This window comes from Tachyglossus aculeatus, chromosome 22 (genome assembly GCF_015852505.1).
Source record: "Tachyglossus aculeatus isolate mTacAcu1 chromosome 22, mTacAcu1.pri, whole genome shotgun sequence".
NCBI classification, from domain to species: domain Eukaryota; kingdom Metazoa; phylum Chordata; class Mammalia; order Monotremata; family Tachyglossidae; genus Tachyglossus; species Tachyglossus aculeatus.
Genome location: NC_052087.1, coordinates 41,434,280 through 41,451,267, shown reverse-complemented (window position 1 = coordinate 41,451,267; position 16,988 = coordinate 41,434,280). Strand labels below are relative to the sequence as shown.

General features: G+C 46.8%; 1 protein-coding gene across 1 annotated transcript in view; it reads right to left on the bottom strand.

Moving 5' to 3' along the window:
• The window catches only part of DENND5A (DENN domain containing 5A), a 120,973-nt gene that overhangs the window by 80,379 nt on the left and 23,606 nt on the right, over positions 1-16,988 (bottom strand). The window contains 4 exon segments of the mRNA XM_038764361.1: positions 505-950; positions 952-1,166; positions 5,565-5,674; positions 6,443-6,514. Coding sequence (XP_038620289.1) covers positions 505-950; positions 952-1,166; positions 5,565-5,674; positions 6,443-6,514 — 843 coding nt within the window.

Sequence of the window (16,988 nt, the reverse complement as noted above, 5' to 3'; positions counted from 1 at the left end):
AAAAGGCCCAAAATGGGAAACATTACACATTGCAGGTGGGCTATCGGGACAGGATATGAGGAAGACACAAAACACCACCTCTAGTCTTTGATTGACGGATTGACCACCCCAGAGCTGGACTCTTCTCTCCACCTGTCCTCCCAACAGAGACCCTCCCTGCCATCGTTTCCAAAGAATGCAGTCTGCAGCCTCTGTCCAACAGGTCAGGGGCCACCTACATCTTTTTTTTTAATGGTATTTATTAAGCACTCACTATGTGTCAGGCACTGTACTAAGTGCCGGGGTAGATACAAGCTCATCGGGTTTGACACAGTCCCTGTCCTACACAAGTCTCACAGTCTTAATCCCCATTTTACAGATGAGGGAACTGAGGCACAGAGAAGCTAAGCGACTCACCCAAGGTCACACACCTTTTCAAGGTGAATCCTTTTGGACCGGGGTTATGGGGGGGGGGGAGAGACAGGGCGGTCCCGAGGCGCCGGAGGAAGCAACCGGCTGACTTACGCTGTGAGTAGAGCAGGATTTGAAACTCCAAGAGGGCGCAGGTAAAGAGCTGGAGTACGTTCTCCACGCCGAGCAGCTCAAAAACCTCCCTCACGGGGAAGTCGAAGAGGGGCAACTCGCCGGTGCTCGGCCTCTGGCAGACGATGGGCCCGTAGACCCCCGAGAATTTCAGGGACCGCCCGGGAGGGGGGAGGGGCACCTCATAGAGGATGTTGTAGATGTAGCTCTCGAGGGGGAGGGGGGGAGGCTGGGGCGAGGTGACTGCCTGGTGGAGTTGCTCCAGTACCCGCCTGCAGGCCTTCATGAAGGACATGGGGGCGATGAGGCAGATGCACTTGGACACGTAGAGCGTGTCCCGGCTGATGTCATACGAGTTGAAGCGCTGCAGTTTGGTCCCAGGGGTGGCGTCGCAGTCCTCGGAGTCCCCCCCCGCCCTCCCCAATGTCGGACGGGGCCGCGTGGAACACGTCGTACTCGGCATTGTGCATGTGGTAGAGCGTCTGCATGGCGCTGCAGATCTGCTTGCTGGTCACCTCCTCGTAAAACGTCAGGGAGAAGCCGAATGTCCGCGAGCCGTCCTCCCGGGTGATGATGAAAGAGTGGAACTGGGGGTCCCTGGGGTCCGCCTGGGTCTTGAACGCCAGCCCCTTGGGCATGCACAGCTGCAAAATAATAATAATAATAATTACTGTATTTGTTAAGCGCTTAAAACCAGAAATGGGAAGTGAGGAAATTCCACTACCAGCTGACCATGGCTGCTTCTTTCCAGATACTGGGCGGAGACAATGAGCTTTTCAAACAGCTGCAGGGACGAGAGTGGGCAACAGGCTACCGTTCGCCAAAGACTTCGCTAGACTCCCTCCTCATCCTCTCCAGGGTGATGTATCCAACGTCGGTGTTTAACTGCCAACTGTGGACACAACTACAACTGTTCCGCACCCTGTGGGTAACTGATGTGCCTAATTCTGGTTTTGGTCTAGCCCTTGCACATCTGTAGATTCCTGATAGATGATAAATGAAATATAATGCTGCTAGATGTCTGCAGCCCCCTCTGGACTCGTGGGCAGGGAATGTGTCTACCAACTCTTGTATTAGACTCTACCAAGTGCTTAGTACAGTGCTCTGCACATAATAAGCGCTCATTACCATTGATGGTGCCATTCAAGGTCAGCCACCCAATTTCTCACCAGTCCAGCCTAATTTCTTTTGGGCCCCCCCACGACATACTGGGTTTTTCCCAACTACTCTGCCCAATTTTCCCTCTATGTAGAAGCCATATCCTGTCAGCCTGTGTGGACAAAGTTGTCAAATACAAGAACAGAGCTGTGATTTATTTGGGTCTACGCTACTTCTGCCCTTAGGGTTGCACTCCTAAAGCCTCTTCTCAATACAGGAGACTTGAGCATACAAACTAAAATTGATTTTGTGGTGGGGAGAAGGGGAGGGAGGTATGGTAGGTTTGCCCGTCGATTTTTGCGGCCCCAGACATCTCCATAGCACCGGGCCCCTCGGGAACGAGACCACTGGCCAATTTTCAGCCGTCTCAAAGGCCTCGATAGCAAACCTCCCCAGGACAGCCAGAGTTACTTTATAGACAAAACAGGAGAGCTCAGATCCAAATCTTCCTTTTTGGGGAATCCACAAAGATCAGCACTGCACACTGGTTTCCGATCCGCTACAGAGCTCTGCCTTTTTCAACCACACCAATTTTCCCTATTTTTTTGTTGTGGCAAACGCTGATAAATTCTTGGGGGAAAAAATAAAAGAATAAAAATCTACAATGAAGGGCCCCACCTACGAATAAAAGACAAAACTGAAATAGTGTGTGGACAAAACCCCAAATGAGTGAAACCGAAGCCACAACTGAAAAATTTCACACCACCAGTCGATCAGCAGCATCTATTAAGTGCTTACTCTGTGCAGGGCACTGTACTCAGTGCTTAATGTTTCAGAAAACATGACTGGTAGGACCCCAAGAACCAAACTTTAAAATTTATAAAGAACCCTGGTGGTCCCAGGAAATCACCGTGAGCCCCGTGTGGGAGAGGGCTCGTAACTGACCTGATTATATCCTATCTGCTCCGGCATCTAAAACAGCACTCCGCTCCTTGTTAGTGTTTAAAAAATACCATAATTAATACTGATTGACTGAAAAGCTCAGTGACAAAAAAGGCAGAGACAAGACACTCAACACCCCTATGCCTGAGGTTGAGGGAACAGTTGATTCTTTTGTGAAGAAAATATCATGCGATGACACCAACACACTCAAGGAAGATAAGAGAGCCAGGCCAATTAAGGAATAGGAGAAGACAGAAAGCCTCTCACATAAAGCAAAATCGAAAATTTTGCATAGAGCAATGAAATGCCACAGAATGAGGAGGAAGATTTGCTGTCTGCTTTTGGGTAATGGAAGCTGAATACATGAGGCCAGATGCATACCGAATGCTCAGTTATGAAGGGGAGCCTCCCCGCAACCCTCCGCCGTTAGCCGGACCTCACTGGAGGAACGACGAAGCTTGGGTGGTGCAGTTGCAACACCTGCAAAACTGCCTCATCCCTCCCACTTCTAGCTTATTGCTCACATCCTCTCTGCTGCCTGGGACTCCCACCCCTTCGTATAATAATGGCATTTATTAAGCGCTTATTATGTGCAAAGCACTGTTCTAAGAGCTGGGGAGGTTACAAGGTGATCAGGTTGTCCCACAGGGGGCTCACGGTCTTAATCCCCATTTTACAGATGAGGTAACTGAGGCACAGAGAAGTCAAGTGACTTGCCCCAAGTCACACAGCTGACAATTGGAAGAGCTGGGATTTGAACCCAGGGTCTTTGACTCCAAAGCCCGTGCTCCTTTCCACTGAATCATACTGTTTCTCCCAGCTCCCCTCTACCAGAAAAGCCTTTCTGAGATCACATCTCTTCAGATGGCCTTCCCCAAGTCATCTCTCTTCTCTCCACTCTTGGCTCCCAATTTCCTTGATATTTCCACTCCATTTAAATACTTAAATTCCCACTGTCCCCAAACTCCACTCCATTTAAATACCTAAATTCCCACTGTCCCCAAACCACAAAGTATATGACTTGTATACTCTAAATGATTTACTTAGTGCCTGTCTCCCGCTTCGTACAGTGCCTGCCACATAGTAAGCACTTAACAAATACAATAATTATTGATGCCCTTGAGGGGGGATTGAGACTGCTAACTCTTCTGTACTCTCGCAAACACTTAATACAATGCTCTGCACAGAGTGGATGCTCAATAAATACTATGATGATGATGACAATGATGAACAAACAGCCACAACGACCAAAGTCTCTTATCAAGCTGCCCATGAGATCTAAATTCCATTTGCTTCCTGCCATTCAAGTTATGATGCAAGCATAAAGTTACAATGGAGATGGTAAATAATTTTCAATCAATCGATGGTATTAATTCATTCAATCGTATTTACTGAGCGCTTACTGTGTGCAGAGCACTGTACCAAGCGCTTGGGAGAGTACAATATAACAAAGTTGGTAGATACGTTCCCTGCCCACAATGAGCTTAGAGGATCAACACTGGAGGAATCACAGAGAGAAGCCAGTCTTTGCTCCTTTATTAGGGACCGCACTGAATTTTACAATAGAGCAGTGGTGACTTCACTATCTTTATTCATTCAATCAATTGCATTTATTGAGCTCTTACTGTGTGCAAAGCACACTGCTCAATGGCATAAAATTTCAGTTGACATCTTCTACAGCTGTTTAGCTATCCAATAGCATTTATCAATATAGTTAAGCGTTTAACAAATACTACAAGTATTATCTCCATTCATTTAATCATATTTATTGAGCACTTACTGTGTGCAGAGGACTGTACTAAGAGCTTGGTAAAGTACAACACAACAATAAGCAATAAACATTCCCTGCCCACAACGACCTTTCAGTCTAGAGGGGGGGCAGGCAGACATCAATACAAATAAATAAAGTTACAGATATGTACATAAGTGCTGTGGGGCTGAGACCGGGGATAAACAACGGGAACAAGTCAAGGCAACAAAGAAAGGAGCAGGAGATGAGGAAAAGTGGAGCTTAGTCTGGGAAGGCTTCTTGGAGGAGATGTGCCGTCAATAAGGGCTTGAAGTGGCGGGGTAGGGGAGAGTAACTGTCTGTCTAATTTGAGGAGGAAGGGCATTTTAGGCCAGAGGCAGGACCTGGGAGGGGAAGATGGTAGGATAGGCGAGATGGAGGCACAGTGAGAAGGTTAGCACTAGAGGAGCGAAGTGTGGGGACTGGGTTGTAGGAGGGAAGACAGGTGAGGTAAGAGGGGGAAAGGTGATGGACAGCTTTAAAGCCAATGGCGAGGAGTTTTTGTTTAACATGGAGGCGGATGGACAACCCCTGGTTTCTAGACTGTAAGCTCATTGTGGGCAGGGAATGTCAATGTACACTGCTGTACCGTACTTTCCCAAGCACTTAGTACAGTGCTCTGCACACAGTAAGTGCTCAATAAATATGCGTGAATGAATGAATGGTTTGGTGCTGCAACTTTTAAAAATTCAGGCTTTTTCAAAAATGATTGGCCAAAACATCAAAAGCAACATCTAAGGCTACTGTTATCTTCCCCTTGGATTTTAGCCACTAGGAATGCCTTTTTTTATCCCAAAAAAGATAATCTGTTAAAACGCTTAACTATGTGCCAGACACTGTATTAAGCACTAGGGTAGATAAAAGCCAATCGGGTTGGACCCAGTCCATGTCCCACATAGGGGTCACAGTCTTCATCCCCATTTTATAAACTGAGGCACAGAGACGTGAAGTGACTTGCTCAAGGTCACCCAGCTGCCAAGTGGTGCAGCATTAGAACCCAGGTCCTCTGATTCCCAGGCCCATGCTCTCTCCACTATTCATTCATTCAATCGTATTTATTGAGCGCTTACTGTGTGCAGAGCACTGTACTAAGCGCTTGGGAAGTACAAGTTGGCAACACATAGAGATGGTCCCTACCCAGCAGTGGGCTCACAGTCTAGATCATGCTGCTTCTTTCAGGACCAGGCATGTCCATCAGCTGCGAGTTACTGACCATTCCCACTGCATCCTGGTCAAAGGGATTCCATTCCACGTTGTCAGGATAACGGGCGAGAACCTTGGACTTGAACGTTCGCCTCAAAGGTGTCTGCTCAAAATTTTCCCCTGGAAGAAAAAGAATGCAACACAGCCTCATCAATAACTTCAGGTGGCCCACCCGCTGATGAGGGGCTTGAGCCCAACAGTACAACAGCACTCAGTCATGAAGCCAAGAGGGTAAATAAAAGCAACAATCCATCCACGGTAGTCAGGAAATGCAGCAAAGTTATTAGGTGATTAAAGCAGTGGAGAAGTTTTAGCGTTGATTATGTCGGACGTCATTATCCGTCTGTGCTCTTCATTAAATTCAATCATTAGCAACAAACCAACGCTTAGTATTTGGGGGAGTAGAGGAAATTAGAGGGATCAGGTTTGCCTGGAGTTCTCATCAGTTACAAGCACCTTGAGCCAAGATCAAGTTGCTTAGTATTCTACTGATGCCACTGCAAATGCATAAATTACTTTAAATTCAGAATGCAATCTGCATTTTTATGATCTTCAAAAAGCACAAAGAGATAAAAAAAAAAGAGAGGACAAAAGATAAAGAAGCAAAACCAAGGAGAGATCTTGTTGATTCAGAAATATCTGAAATACCTCAAGATCCCTCTTCCCTCCCCACCCTCCACCCCAAGGTGGGAGCCTTGAAAGAGGAAAAAGGAGAGAGAGAGGGGAAATAAAATCAGAGAACCCACCACCTAGAAAAAGGCAGATCTGAAAGACTCCAATTCAAAGAGGAGCTGAAATTTTAGAAGGTCAAAAGGCACAGAATGCCACCAGACAGAGACATAAGAACCACCAGAACACTTTGAGCGTCCTTGGTTGGGTTTGTTTTACCTTCTGCGGCACTGGAAATGAAAGGGCTGGCACCACCTTTGGCTTTAGAAGCCTGTATGTACTGGCATAAAGCTATATGATAAATGAAACAACACAAGATTACATCAGAATAAAATGGGCTTGAGGAGTTAGACAGACATCTAACCCAAACACAAACAATAAAAATAATAAATCATAATTTGTGGTACTTGTTAAGAGCTACATGCCAAGAACTGCACTAAGCACCTGGGCAGATAAAGACTGAACACAGTTCCTGTTCCACATGGGGCTCCCAGTTTCAGCAGGAGGGAGAGTCGGTACTGAATCCCCATTTTACAGATGAGGAAACTGAGGCCCCCAGAAGTTAACCGACTGGCCCAAGGTTGCAGAGCGGACAAGGGGCAGGGCTGGGATTAGAACACAAGTTCCCTGACATCCAGGCTTCCCTCTTTTCACTAGGCTATACTGCTTCACACCCAAATCTAATCCTGGCTCCACCACTTGTCTGCTGTGTGACTTTGGGCAAGTCACTTAACTTCTCTGTGCCTCAGTTACCTCATCTGTAAAATAGGGATTAAGACTGTTAGCCTCATGTGGGACAACCTGATTACCTTGTATCTCCCCCAGCGCTTAGAACAGTGCTTGGCACATAGTAAGTGCTTAACAAATCCATCATCATCATTATTATTGCTATTATTAGAAAGAGGTACAACCTGCACACCACTATTCACTTGGATGCTACATCTGGTCCCAAGGGGTGGCAGATTTTGCAAGATTCATGTAGGTTTCATTGAGCATATTCAAACCTATATATAATCTTACTCGGGCAAGATTTCTGCTCTTGCTGATGGTATGTTTTCATTCTTCCCTTTCGGGCACCCAAGGAAAACAGATGCAACCTTCATAGCGATGACTTCTTGAAAGACCACGGGTTAAATAATCTCTCACACTTCAAACATGACCAAGGATCTTCCCCTTCACATTACACACAACATGTGGCGAGAAAGTTAAGCTGTTACCCTGGCAGTAGCCAAAAGCTTGAGGCGGAAAGACACCAGTTACCTAAGGGAAAGGCTTGGGAAACATAGCCGACTGCAAAGGGTCAGAGAGGTTTGCTCAGGAAATTTCAGACTAGAGAGGAAGATGTTTTTTTAATGCATTTGTTACACACTGTGTGCCAGGCAATGTACTAAGCGCTGGGGCAGAGACAAGGTTGGACACACATGTGCCAACTTGGACTTCCCAAGCGCTTAGTACAGTGCTCTGCACACAGTAAGCGCTCAATAAATACGATTGATGATGATGATGATGATGATGGGGCTCTCATTCTTAATTCCCATTTTACAGATGAGAGAACTAAGGCACAGAGAAGTGAAGTGACTTGCCCAAAGTCCCACAGCAAGCCACCGACAGACCCAGGATTAGAACCCAGGTCCTCGGACTCCCAGACTCATGCTTTTTCCATTAGACCATACAGCTTCTGGTCTCCTGGAGATGTGATTTCAGAAGGGCTTTGAAGATGGTGCCAATTTGTACTTCCCAAGCGCTTAGTACAGTGCTCTGCACACAGTAAGCGCTCAATAAATACGATTGATGATGATGGTGAGAGCAGGGGTCTGCCGGATGTGAAAGGGGAGCGGGTTCCAGGAAGAAATAAGGATGTGAGCAAGAGGGCAGCAGCTAGAGGGATGTGAATGAGGCACAGTAAGTAGGTTGGCTTTAGAGGAGCCAAGAATGTGAGCTGGGGTGTACTGGAGGAACAGAGTGTATAGGTAGGAAGGAGAAAGAGAGGACCAATTCCTTATAGCCTTTGGTCAGGAGTTTCTGCTTGATGTGGACAGGAATGGGCAACCATTGAAGGATTCTGAGGAGTTGAGTGACAGATGCAGAACAATTCTTAGGGAAAAGGATCTTGACAATAGAGTGAAGTGTGGATTAGAGAGGGAAGACAAGTGAGGCAGGATGGTCAGGAAGGAGGCCGATGCAGTACTCCAGCTGGGATAAGTGCCTTATCTCTCAACCCCCGTTCCCCCAAAATGCACACTTTTTGCCCTAAGATTATCTCAGCCCTAGGAAGGAAGCAGCACTATGCCACTATGCGACAAGTTTGATTTCTCTCTGGATTCATAAAAACATCCTTCAGATGTAGCTCACTTCAAGCAACAGGATAGGCCTGATACATACAAAGAGGAATAAAAATTCATATCCAGTATATTTTTAAAATTGGCTCCTAAACTTAATAAAAAAGGTCAAACATTATTATTATTATTAATTATTGTTATTAATTATTTTTATTTGTTAAGCGCTAAGTGCCAGCCACTGTACTACACTGGGGTGGCCACAAGCAAATTGGGTTGGACACAGTCCATGTCCCCATTTTACAGATGAGGTGGCTGAGGCCCAGAGAAGTGAAGTGACTTCCCCAAGGTCACACAGCAGACAAGTGACAGAGCCGGGATTAGAACCTATGACCTTCTGACTTGCAGGCCTGTGCTCCATTCAGTACGTCATGAAGCAGTGGGGCCTAGTGGAAAGAGCACAGCCCTGGGAGTCAGAGGATCTGGGTTCTAATCCCAGCTCTGCCACTTGTCTGCTGTGTTACCCTGGGCAAGTCAGTTCACTTGTCTGTGCTTCAGTTTCCTCTCATCTGTAAAATGGGGATTGAATACCTCTTCTCCCGCCTCCTTAGACTGTGAACCCCGTGTGGGACGGGGACTGTGACTGACCTGATTAACTTGCATCTACCCCAGAGCTTAGAACTGTACTTTACACATAATAAGCACTTAAAAATATAATAAAAAATAATAATAAAATGATCTCCAGGTGAATCTGACGGCGAGACACAAGCACTATAACTGTGAAGCCCTTCACAGGTCAACTCCCCCATTACCCTGCCTCCAAGTGGCATCAAACACAGCCAAGGTACTCCCCGGTGAACCCATTCGCTCCCACGACTTCAACTATCATCTCTACACTGATGACACCCAAATCTACATCTCCACCCCTGCTCTCTCTCCCTTCCCTCCAGGCTCACATCTCCTCCTGCCTTCAGGACATCTCCATGTGGATGTCTGCCTGCCATCTAAAACTCAACATGTCCAAGACTGAGCTCCTTATCTTCCCTCCCAAACCCTGTCCTCTCCCTGATTTTTCCATCACTGTAGACGGCACTACCATCCTTCCCGTCTCACAAGCCCGCAACCTTGGTGTCATCCTCGACTCCGCTCTCTCGTTCACCCCTCACATCCAATCCGTCACCAAAACCTGCCGGTCTCACCTCTGCAGCATCGCCGAGATCCGCCTTTTCCTCTCCATCCAAACCGGTGCTCTGCTGGTTCAGTCTCTCATCCTATCCTGACTGGATTACTGCATCAGCCTCCTCTCTGATCTCCCATCCTCCTGTCTCTCCCCACTTCAATCTATACTTCACGCTGCTGCCCGGATCATCTTTGTGCAGAAACGCTCTGGGAATGTTACTCCCCTCCTCAAAAACTCCAGTGGTTGCCTGTCAACCTACGAATCAAGCAAAAACTCACTCTCGGCTTCAAGGCTGTCCATCCCCTCGCCCCCTCCTACCTCACCTCCCTTCTCTCCTCCTACAGCCCAGCCCGCACCCTCCGCTCCTCTGCCACCGCTAACCGCCTCACTGGGCCTCGTTCTCACCTGTCTCGCCGTCGACCCCCGGCCCACGTCCTTCCCCTGGCCTGGAATGCCCTCCCTCCAAACATCCGCCAACATCTCTTCCTCCCTTCAAAGCCCTACTGAGAGCTCACCTCCTCCAGGAGGCCTTCCCAGACTGAGCCCCCTTTTTCCTCTCCTCCTCCCCATCGCCCCCCCGCCCTACCTCCTTCCCCTCCGCACAGCACTTGCATATATTTGCACACATTTATTACTCTATTTATTTTGCTTGTACATATTTACTACACTATTTTATTAATGCTGTACATATAGCTATAATTCTATTTATTCTGACGGTTTTGACACCTGTCTACATGTTTTGTTGTCTGTCTCCCCTTTCTAGACTGTGAGCCCATTGTTGGGTAGGGACCGTCTCTATATGTTACCGACTTGTATTTCCCAAGCGCTTAGTACAGTGTTCTGCACACAGTAAGCGCTCAATAAATACAATTGAATGAATGAATGAATGAATTCTTAATGCTCTGGGAAAGACAGTCCATACCATTCCCAACCTATGCTGCCCATTTCATTCATTCATTCAATCATATTTATTAAGTGCTTACTGTGCGCAGAGCACCATACTAAGCGCTTGGGAAAGTACAATGCAACAATAAACAGTGACACCTCCTGCCCACAACAAGCTCACAGCCTAGAAAGGGGGAGACGGACGTCAACACAAATAAATAAATGACAGATATATACATAAGTGCCGTGGGGTTGAGAGGGAGAGGCAGAGCAAAGAGAGCAAGGTAGGGCAACGCACAAAGGAGTGGGAGATGAGGAAAAGTGGGGCTTAGTCTGGGAAGGTCTCTTAGAAGAGACGTGCCTTCAATAAGGCACATATTTCAATATCTAATATCCCCTTCTGGCAGGAATTTCTATCGTGTCAGTATTTGGCTGTGGCATGGGCCTGGGAGTAACGGGATCTGGGTTCTAATCCCATCTGTGCCACTTAATAATAATAACAATGATGATGGCATTTGTTAAGCACTTACTATGTGCAAAGCACTGTTCTAAGTGCTGGGGGGATACAAGGTGATCAGGTTGTCCCACGTGGGGCTCACAGTCTTAATCCTCTTTTTACAGATGAGGTAACTGATGCTGAGAGAATAATAATAATAATAAAAATGGTATTTATTAAGTGCTTACTATGTGCAAAGCACTGTTCTAAGCACTGAGGAGGTTACAAGGTGATCAGGTTGTCCCACAGGGGGCTCACAGTCTTAATCCCCATTTTCCAGACGAGGTAACTGAGGACCAGAGAAGTGAAGTGACTTGCCCAAGGTCACACAGCAGACATGTGGCAGAGCTGGGATTCGAACCCATGACCTCTGACTCCAAAGCCCGTGCTCCTTCCACTGAGCCACGCTGCTTCTCACTTGTCTGCTGGGTGATCTTAGGCAAGTCACTTAGCTTCTCCGTGCCTCAGTTCTCTCAACTATAAAATGGGGATTAAGACAGTTAACCCCATGTGAGACAGGGACCATGCCCAATGCCAGTGCTTAGTACAGTGTTTGGTACATAGTAAGCACAGCATGGCTCAGTGGAAAGAGCCCAGGCTTGGGAGCCAGAGGTCATGGGTTCGAATCCCGGCTCTGCCACATGGGCAAGTCACTTAACTTCTCTGAGCCTCAGTGTCCTCATCTGTAAAATGGGGATTAAGATTGTGGGCCCCACGTGGGATAACCTGATCACCTTGTATTACCCCAGCGCTTAGAACAGTGCTTTGCACAAAGTAAGCGCTTAACAAATGCCATCACTCAGCACTGAGAACACCTGTTATTATTATTATAAAAAATTATAATAATAATATATACCCATTTTCTCTCCTACACTCAATGAAGATGTAGGACAACTGGCCCAGCCTCCTTAGAACATACCAAAATGAAGTCCACTATTCATTCATCCTTAGGATCTCTTTTCCAAGCAAAATAAATTCAGTTTTTCTAATCTTGTTTCTTCCCTCCGCGCCCCCCCCCCACGACTGCCCCTTCTTTGACAAGTCCCTCCAGCCAACTGACATCCTTCTGAAACTTTCCCATTTCCACACATTCCACTTCCTAAAATAAACCGTGTCACCATCCCCGAAGTTGATTGGCAAAATGAGGGTGCAGCTGCGGCAACAATGGCACCGAATTAAATTAAAAATAAAGTCAATCCCACGGGCCACGTGGAGCCAGTGGGAGCTTGCAGAAACACCTGCAGAGGGAAGAACTTGGAAGTCAATCAATCAATGGTATTTACTGAGCACTTACCATGTGCAGAGCACTGAACTAAGCACCTGGGAGAGTACAACAGAGTTAGCATGCACGTTCCCTGCCTGTAACGAGCTTGGGTATCTGACCTTGTGCCCTCGGCCTCTAAGGCTGGCTCTGTGAGGGACAAAGTTCTAAAATAAATTCTGCAGGTGGGCAACCAGTTATATCCTCTGTTGCAAACCTGAACAGCAAAGTTGTCCCTGCCCTGCGATCACTGTGCACAGAAGTAATTATGACAAAGCATCGGGGACCTTGCTCAGCAAGCCTCTTCCCCTCATCTTCAACTTCAAGACAATTACAAAAATCTGCTTCTTGCCTCACCCCCCCTCCTCCCATTGTTCTCATCACCCAATGTCGCTCAGGGATCTGAGGGATGCCCAAACCACTTGGATCTGACAGGATGGCATACATCCTAGGTCTGGAAGACTTTCCCATGAGCCGTCTTCTCGGTTTCCAAAAGCAAAACAGAAAAACGGAGGAGTCACTGCATTGTGTAATTAATAACCGGCTTGCCGCTATCCATTATTATTATGGTATCTGTGAAGCGCTTACTATATGCCAAGCCTGGAATTTATTTATTTATATTCATATCTGCCTCCCCCTCTAGACTGTAAACTCACTGTGGGCAGGGAATGTCTCCCAACTCTGTAATGACAATAATAATAATAATAATAACTGGGGCATTTAAGCGCTTACTATGTGCCAAGCACTTTACTAAGCTCTGGGATGGATACAAGTCCACGTCCCACGTGGCTCACAGTCTTAATCTCCATTTTCCAGATGAGGAAACTGAGGCCCAAAGAAGTAACTTGGCCAAGGTCACACAGCAGGCAAGTGGCAGTGTTGGAATAAGAATCCAGTTCCTTCTGATTTCTAAGGCCGTACCCTTTCCACTGGGCCGCACCAAGCGCTCAGTAAATATGATTAATTGATTGATTGGGGTAGGTTCAGGTCAGACAAAGCCCCTGACCCACATGGGGCTCCCAGGCTAAGCAGGAAGGAGAATATTACAACCTAGAGCTGGTTGGGGCCCCAGAAGACCGATCATGGAGCATCCTTGAGCAGGACAGCAGAAGCTCTGCCCAAAGCATCACCCAAGGCTATACCCAGCCTGTCCCATTCTTCAAAGCTCATCCTCCGTGTGGAACCGGGCATTTTCTTGGCACTCCGTGGCTCAGAGAAGGCAGGCAATTTCTGAAGGCTGCTGTGCTCCCTCCACAGAAGCAGCCAGCCACAAACTGCCCGGCAGGTTTTTCTTTTTTATTACGGCTTTTGTTAGGCACTTACTACGTACCAGTCCCTGTACTAGGCGCTGAGATAGATACAGGTTAATCGGGTTGGACACAGTCCATGTCCCACGTGGGGCTCATAGTCTTAATCTCCATTTTACAGAGAAGGAGCGTGGCCTAGTGGTTAGGGCACTGGTGTGGGAGTTAGAAGGACATGGGTTCTAATTTTAGGTCCACCACATCTGTAGTGTGATCTTGGGTACGTCACTTTGCTTCTCTATGCCTCAGTTACCTCATCTATAAAATGGGGATTAGGGTTTTGAAGCCCCATGTGGGAAATGGACTGTTTCCAGCCAGACTAGCTTGTACCTCCCTCAGTGCTTAGTACACACCTGGCACATAATAAGCACTTAAATACCACAAAAAAAGGGCTTTTCTGAGGATGGAGAATGGAGGGGCAGAGAGATCAGAGAAATGCATTCCTGTGTTGTCTTCATAATGATCGCTTCCCCCAATGCCCGTGCTGCCACCTCTTTTGGAAGCCGTGTCAGGTGGGCACCGTGGTTACAAATCCACTCCCGAGGCAGGCTCCATGTCAGGTGAGCCCCAGCAGCCAATTTTTCTATTTTTGGCAACCGCTGAAGACCGAGCCTTTGTTCTGTCCTGCTCCCGACCGAGCCTTTGTTCTGTCCTGCTCCCGATTTCCCGTCGTCCCGGAAAAATCCTTTCCCTTTTGTTGGAATCACTGGTACAACACACCTACATTCATCTTTGATTAACTTGGGGAAGCTGGGGATGGTAAGGAGAGGGGGCCACAGGTTTGGGTTTTTTTAAGGAAAAGAAGAACAAAGTGGCTGTTTATTTTTAGAAAGCTTCAGCTGTCTCGTCACTGTCATCAGTGGGGGGAATAACAAAAACCAAAAGACAAAAAGACACTTGCTGCGACACTGAATGACTTTTGCCAGCCCGAGGAATTCACAGCAAAACCAACAGCTAGATATCCGTGACTCTGCGATTATCTGTTACCTTGGCCTGTATTCAAGCGCTTAGTACAGTGCTCTGCACATAGTAAGCGCTCAATAAATATGATTGATTGAGTAGTGCAGTGCTCTGTTCCCAGTAAGCATTCAACAAATACCACTGATTGAACTGCCTCTCCACTTTCACAAAACAGTAGTAAGCTCACCCAAAAGGTTCCCTTGAAAGCAGCACGTCTTAGTGGATAGAGCACGGACTTGGGAGTCAGAAGGACCTGGGTTCGAATCCCCGCTCCGCCACATGTCTGCTGTGTGACCTTGGAGAAGTCACTTCACTTCTCTGGGCCTCAGCTACCTCATCTGTAAAAGGGGGTTTAAGAGTATGAGCCCCAGGTGGCACAGGGACTGTGTTCAACCTGATTAACTTGTAACTACCCCAGCACTTAGAGCACTGCTTGGCACATAGTAAGCACTTAATTATTATTATTTATTAGGAGCCTCTGAAGGATGAAACATAAAGGAGGAACTAGAAACTGCCAAAGAAAAAGAAGAATGGGAAAGAGAAGCAGCATGGTCTAGTGGAAAGGGCATGGGCCTGGGAGTGAAAGGACCTGGGTTCTAGTCCCAACTCCTCCACCTGTCAGCTGAATGACCTTGTCTAAGTCACTTAACTTATCTGTGGTTAGTTACCTCAGCTGTAAAATGGGGATTAAGGACCTGGGTTCTAGTCCCAACTCCTCCACCTGTCAGCTGAATGACCTTGTCTAAGTCACTTAACTTATCTGTGGTTAGTTACCTCAGCTGTAAAATGGGGATTAAGGACCTGGGTTCTAGTCCCAACTCCTCCACCTGTCAGCTGAATGACCTTGTCTAAGTCACTTAACTTATCTGTGGTTAGTTACCTCAGCTGTAAAATGGGGATTAAATTCTTTTTCCTCCAATTTGTATTGTATAAACCCCAAGTGGGAAAGGGACTGGGTCCAACCTGATAAATATATATCTACCACAGCAGTGCTTTAGGACAGCGCTTGACACATAATAAGCACTTAACAAATACCATTAAAAGGGGGGGAGTAGGGAAGAAAGAAAGGAAGATAGAGGAAGGGGAAACGGCAAGAAAAGTAGAGGGGGAGAGAATCTGCCCTCCACTGTAAGCTCGTTATGGGCGGGAAACGTGTCTGCTAATTCTGCTGCACTGTACTCTCCCCAGTGCTTAGCACAGTGCTGTGCACATAGTACACACTCAATAAATACCATTGATGGATTGATCGATTATTGCTTCATCCCCTTGGGGCCAGGGAGGGGGCATGGCAGCCTCCTGGGCCATTCTGCTACCTCCATCCCCTAGTTACTTTTGCTTCAGGTGGTGACATTCAAAAAAACAATTAACTTAACCCTGGCAGGCTCAGATACCAGTCCCACTGTCTCCAATTAAGCCAGGTACTGTTTTCACCCCCTGCAATTCAGCAACTTGATTGCTAATTTTTAAAATTAACCATGGTGAGTACCTTGAAGGCAGGGCACATGGATCCCAGTTTCTGGCCAACTTTTCCCCAAGTGTTTTTATGATTATTATTACTATTAATTGTGGGATTTGTTAAGAGCTTACTCTGCGTCAAGCACTGGGGTAGACACAAGCTAATCAGTTTGGACACAGTCCATGTCTCGCATGAGTTTACAGTCTTAATCCCCATTTTACAGATGAGGTAACTGAGGCGCAGAAAGGTTAAAAGTGATTTGCCCAAGATCACCCAGCAGACAAGTGGCGGGGCAGGAACTAGGACCCAGGTCCCTGACTCTTAAGCCCATGCTCTTTCCACTTGGCTACACTGCTTTTCTATGGTGTTATGTGTGACTGTATTGCTCAAAAAATACCAGTAACAAAAAAGCACTTTAAAATTCCACAGATATAATTACAAATGTAGATCTCTTATTGAGAGAGCAGAAGCCTGGAAGTCAAAAGGACCTGGGTTCTAAATCAGGCTCTGCCACTTGTCTGCTGTGTGACTTTTGGCAAGACACTTAACTTCGCTGTTCCTCAGTTGCCTCATCTGCAAGCCCGTAGTGGGGTAGGGACCATCTCTGTATGTTGCCAACTTCTACTTCCCAAGTGCTTAGTACAGTGCTCTGCACACAGTAAGTGCTCAATAAATACGACTGAATGAATAAAGTATTTAAATATGTAAATACTGCTTGCCACAGAGGAGAGGATACTTATTTCCAAGCTGTGGAACAATGCAGAGACTCAGAAATGCTGGCTCCTGGTGTGATGATAACTATGGCTTTCATTAAGTGCCTTTCTGTGCCAAGTGGTGGTTAGACAGGCGCGGCATGGCCTAGTGGTAAGAGCAGGGGCTTTGGAGTCAGAGGTCATGGGTTCTAATCCCAGCTCTGCCACTTTAAAATAATAATAATAATGATGGCA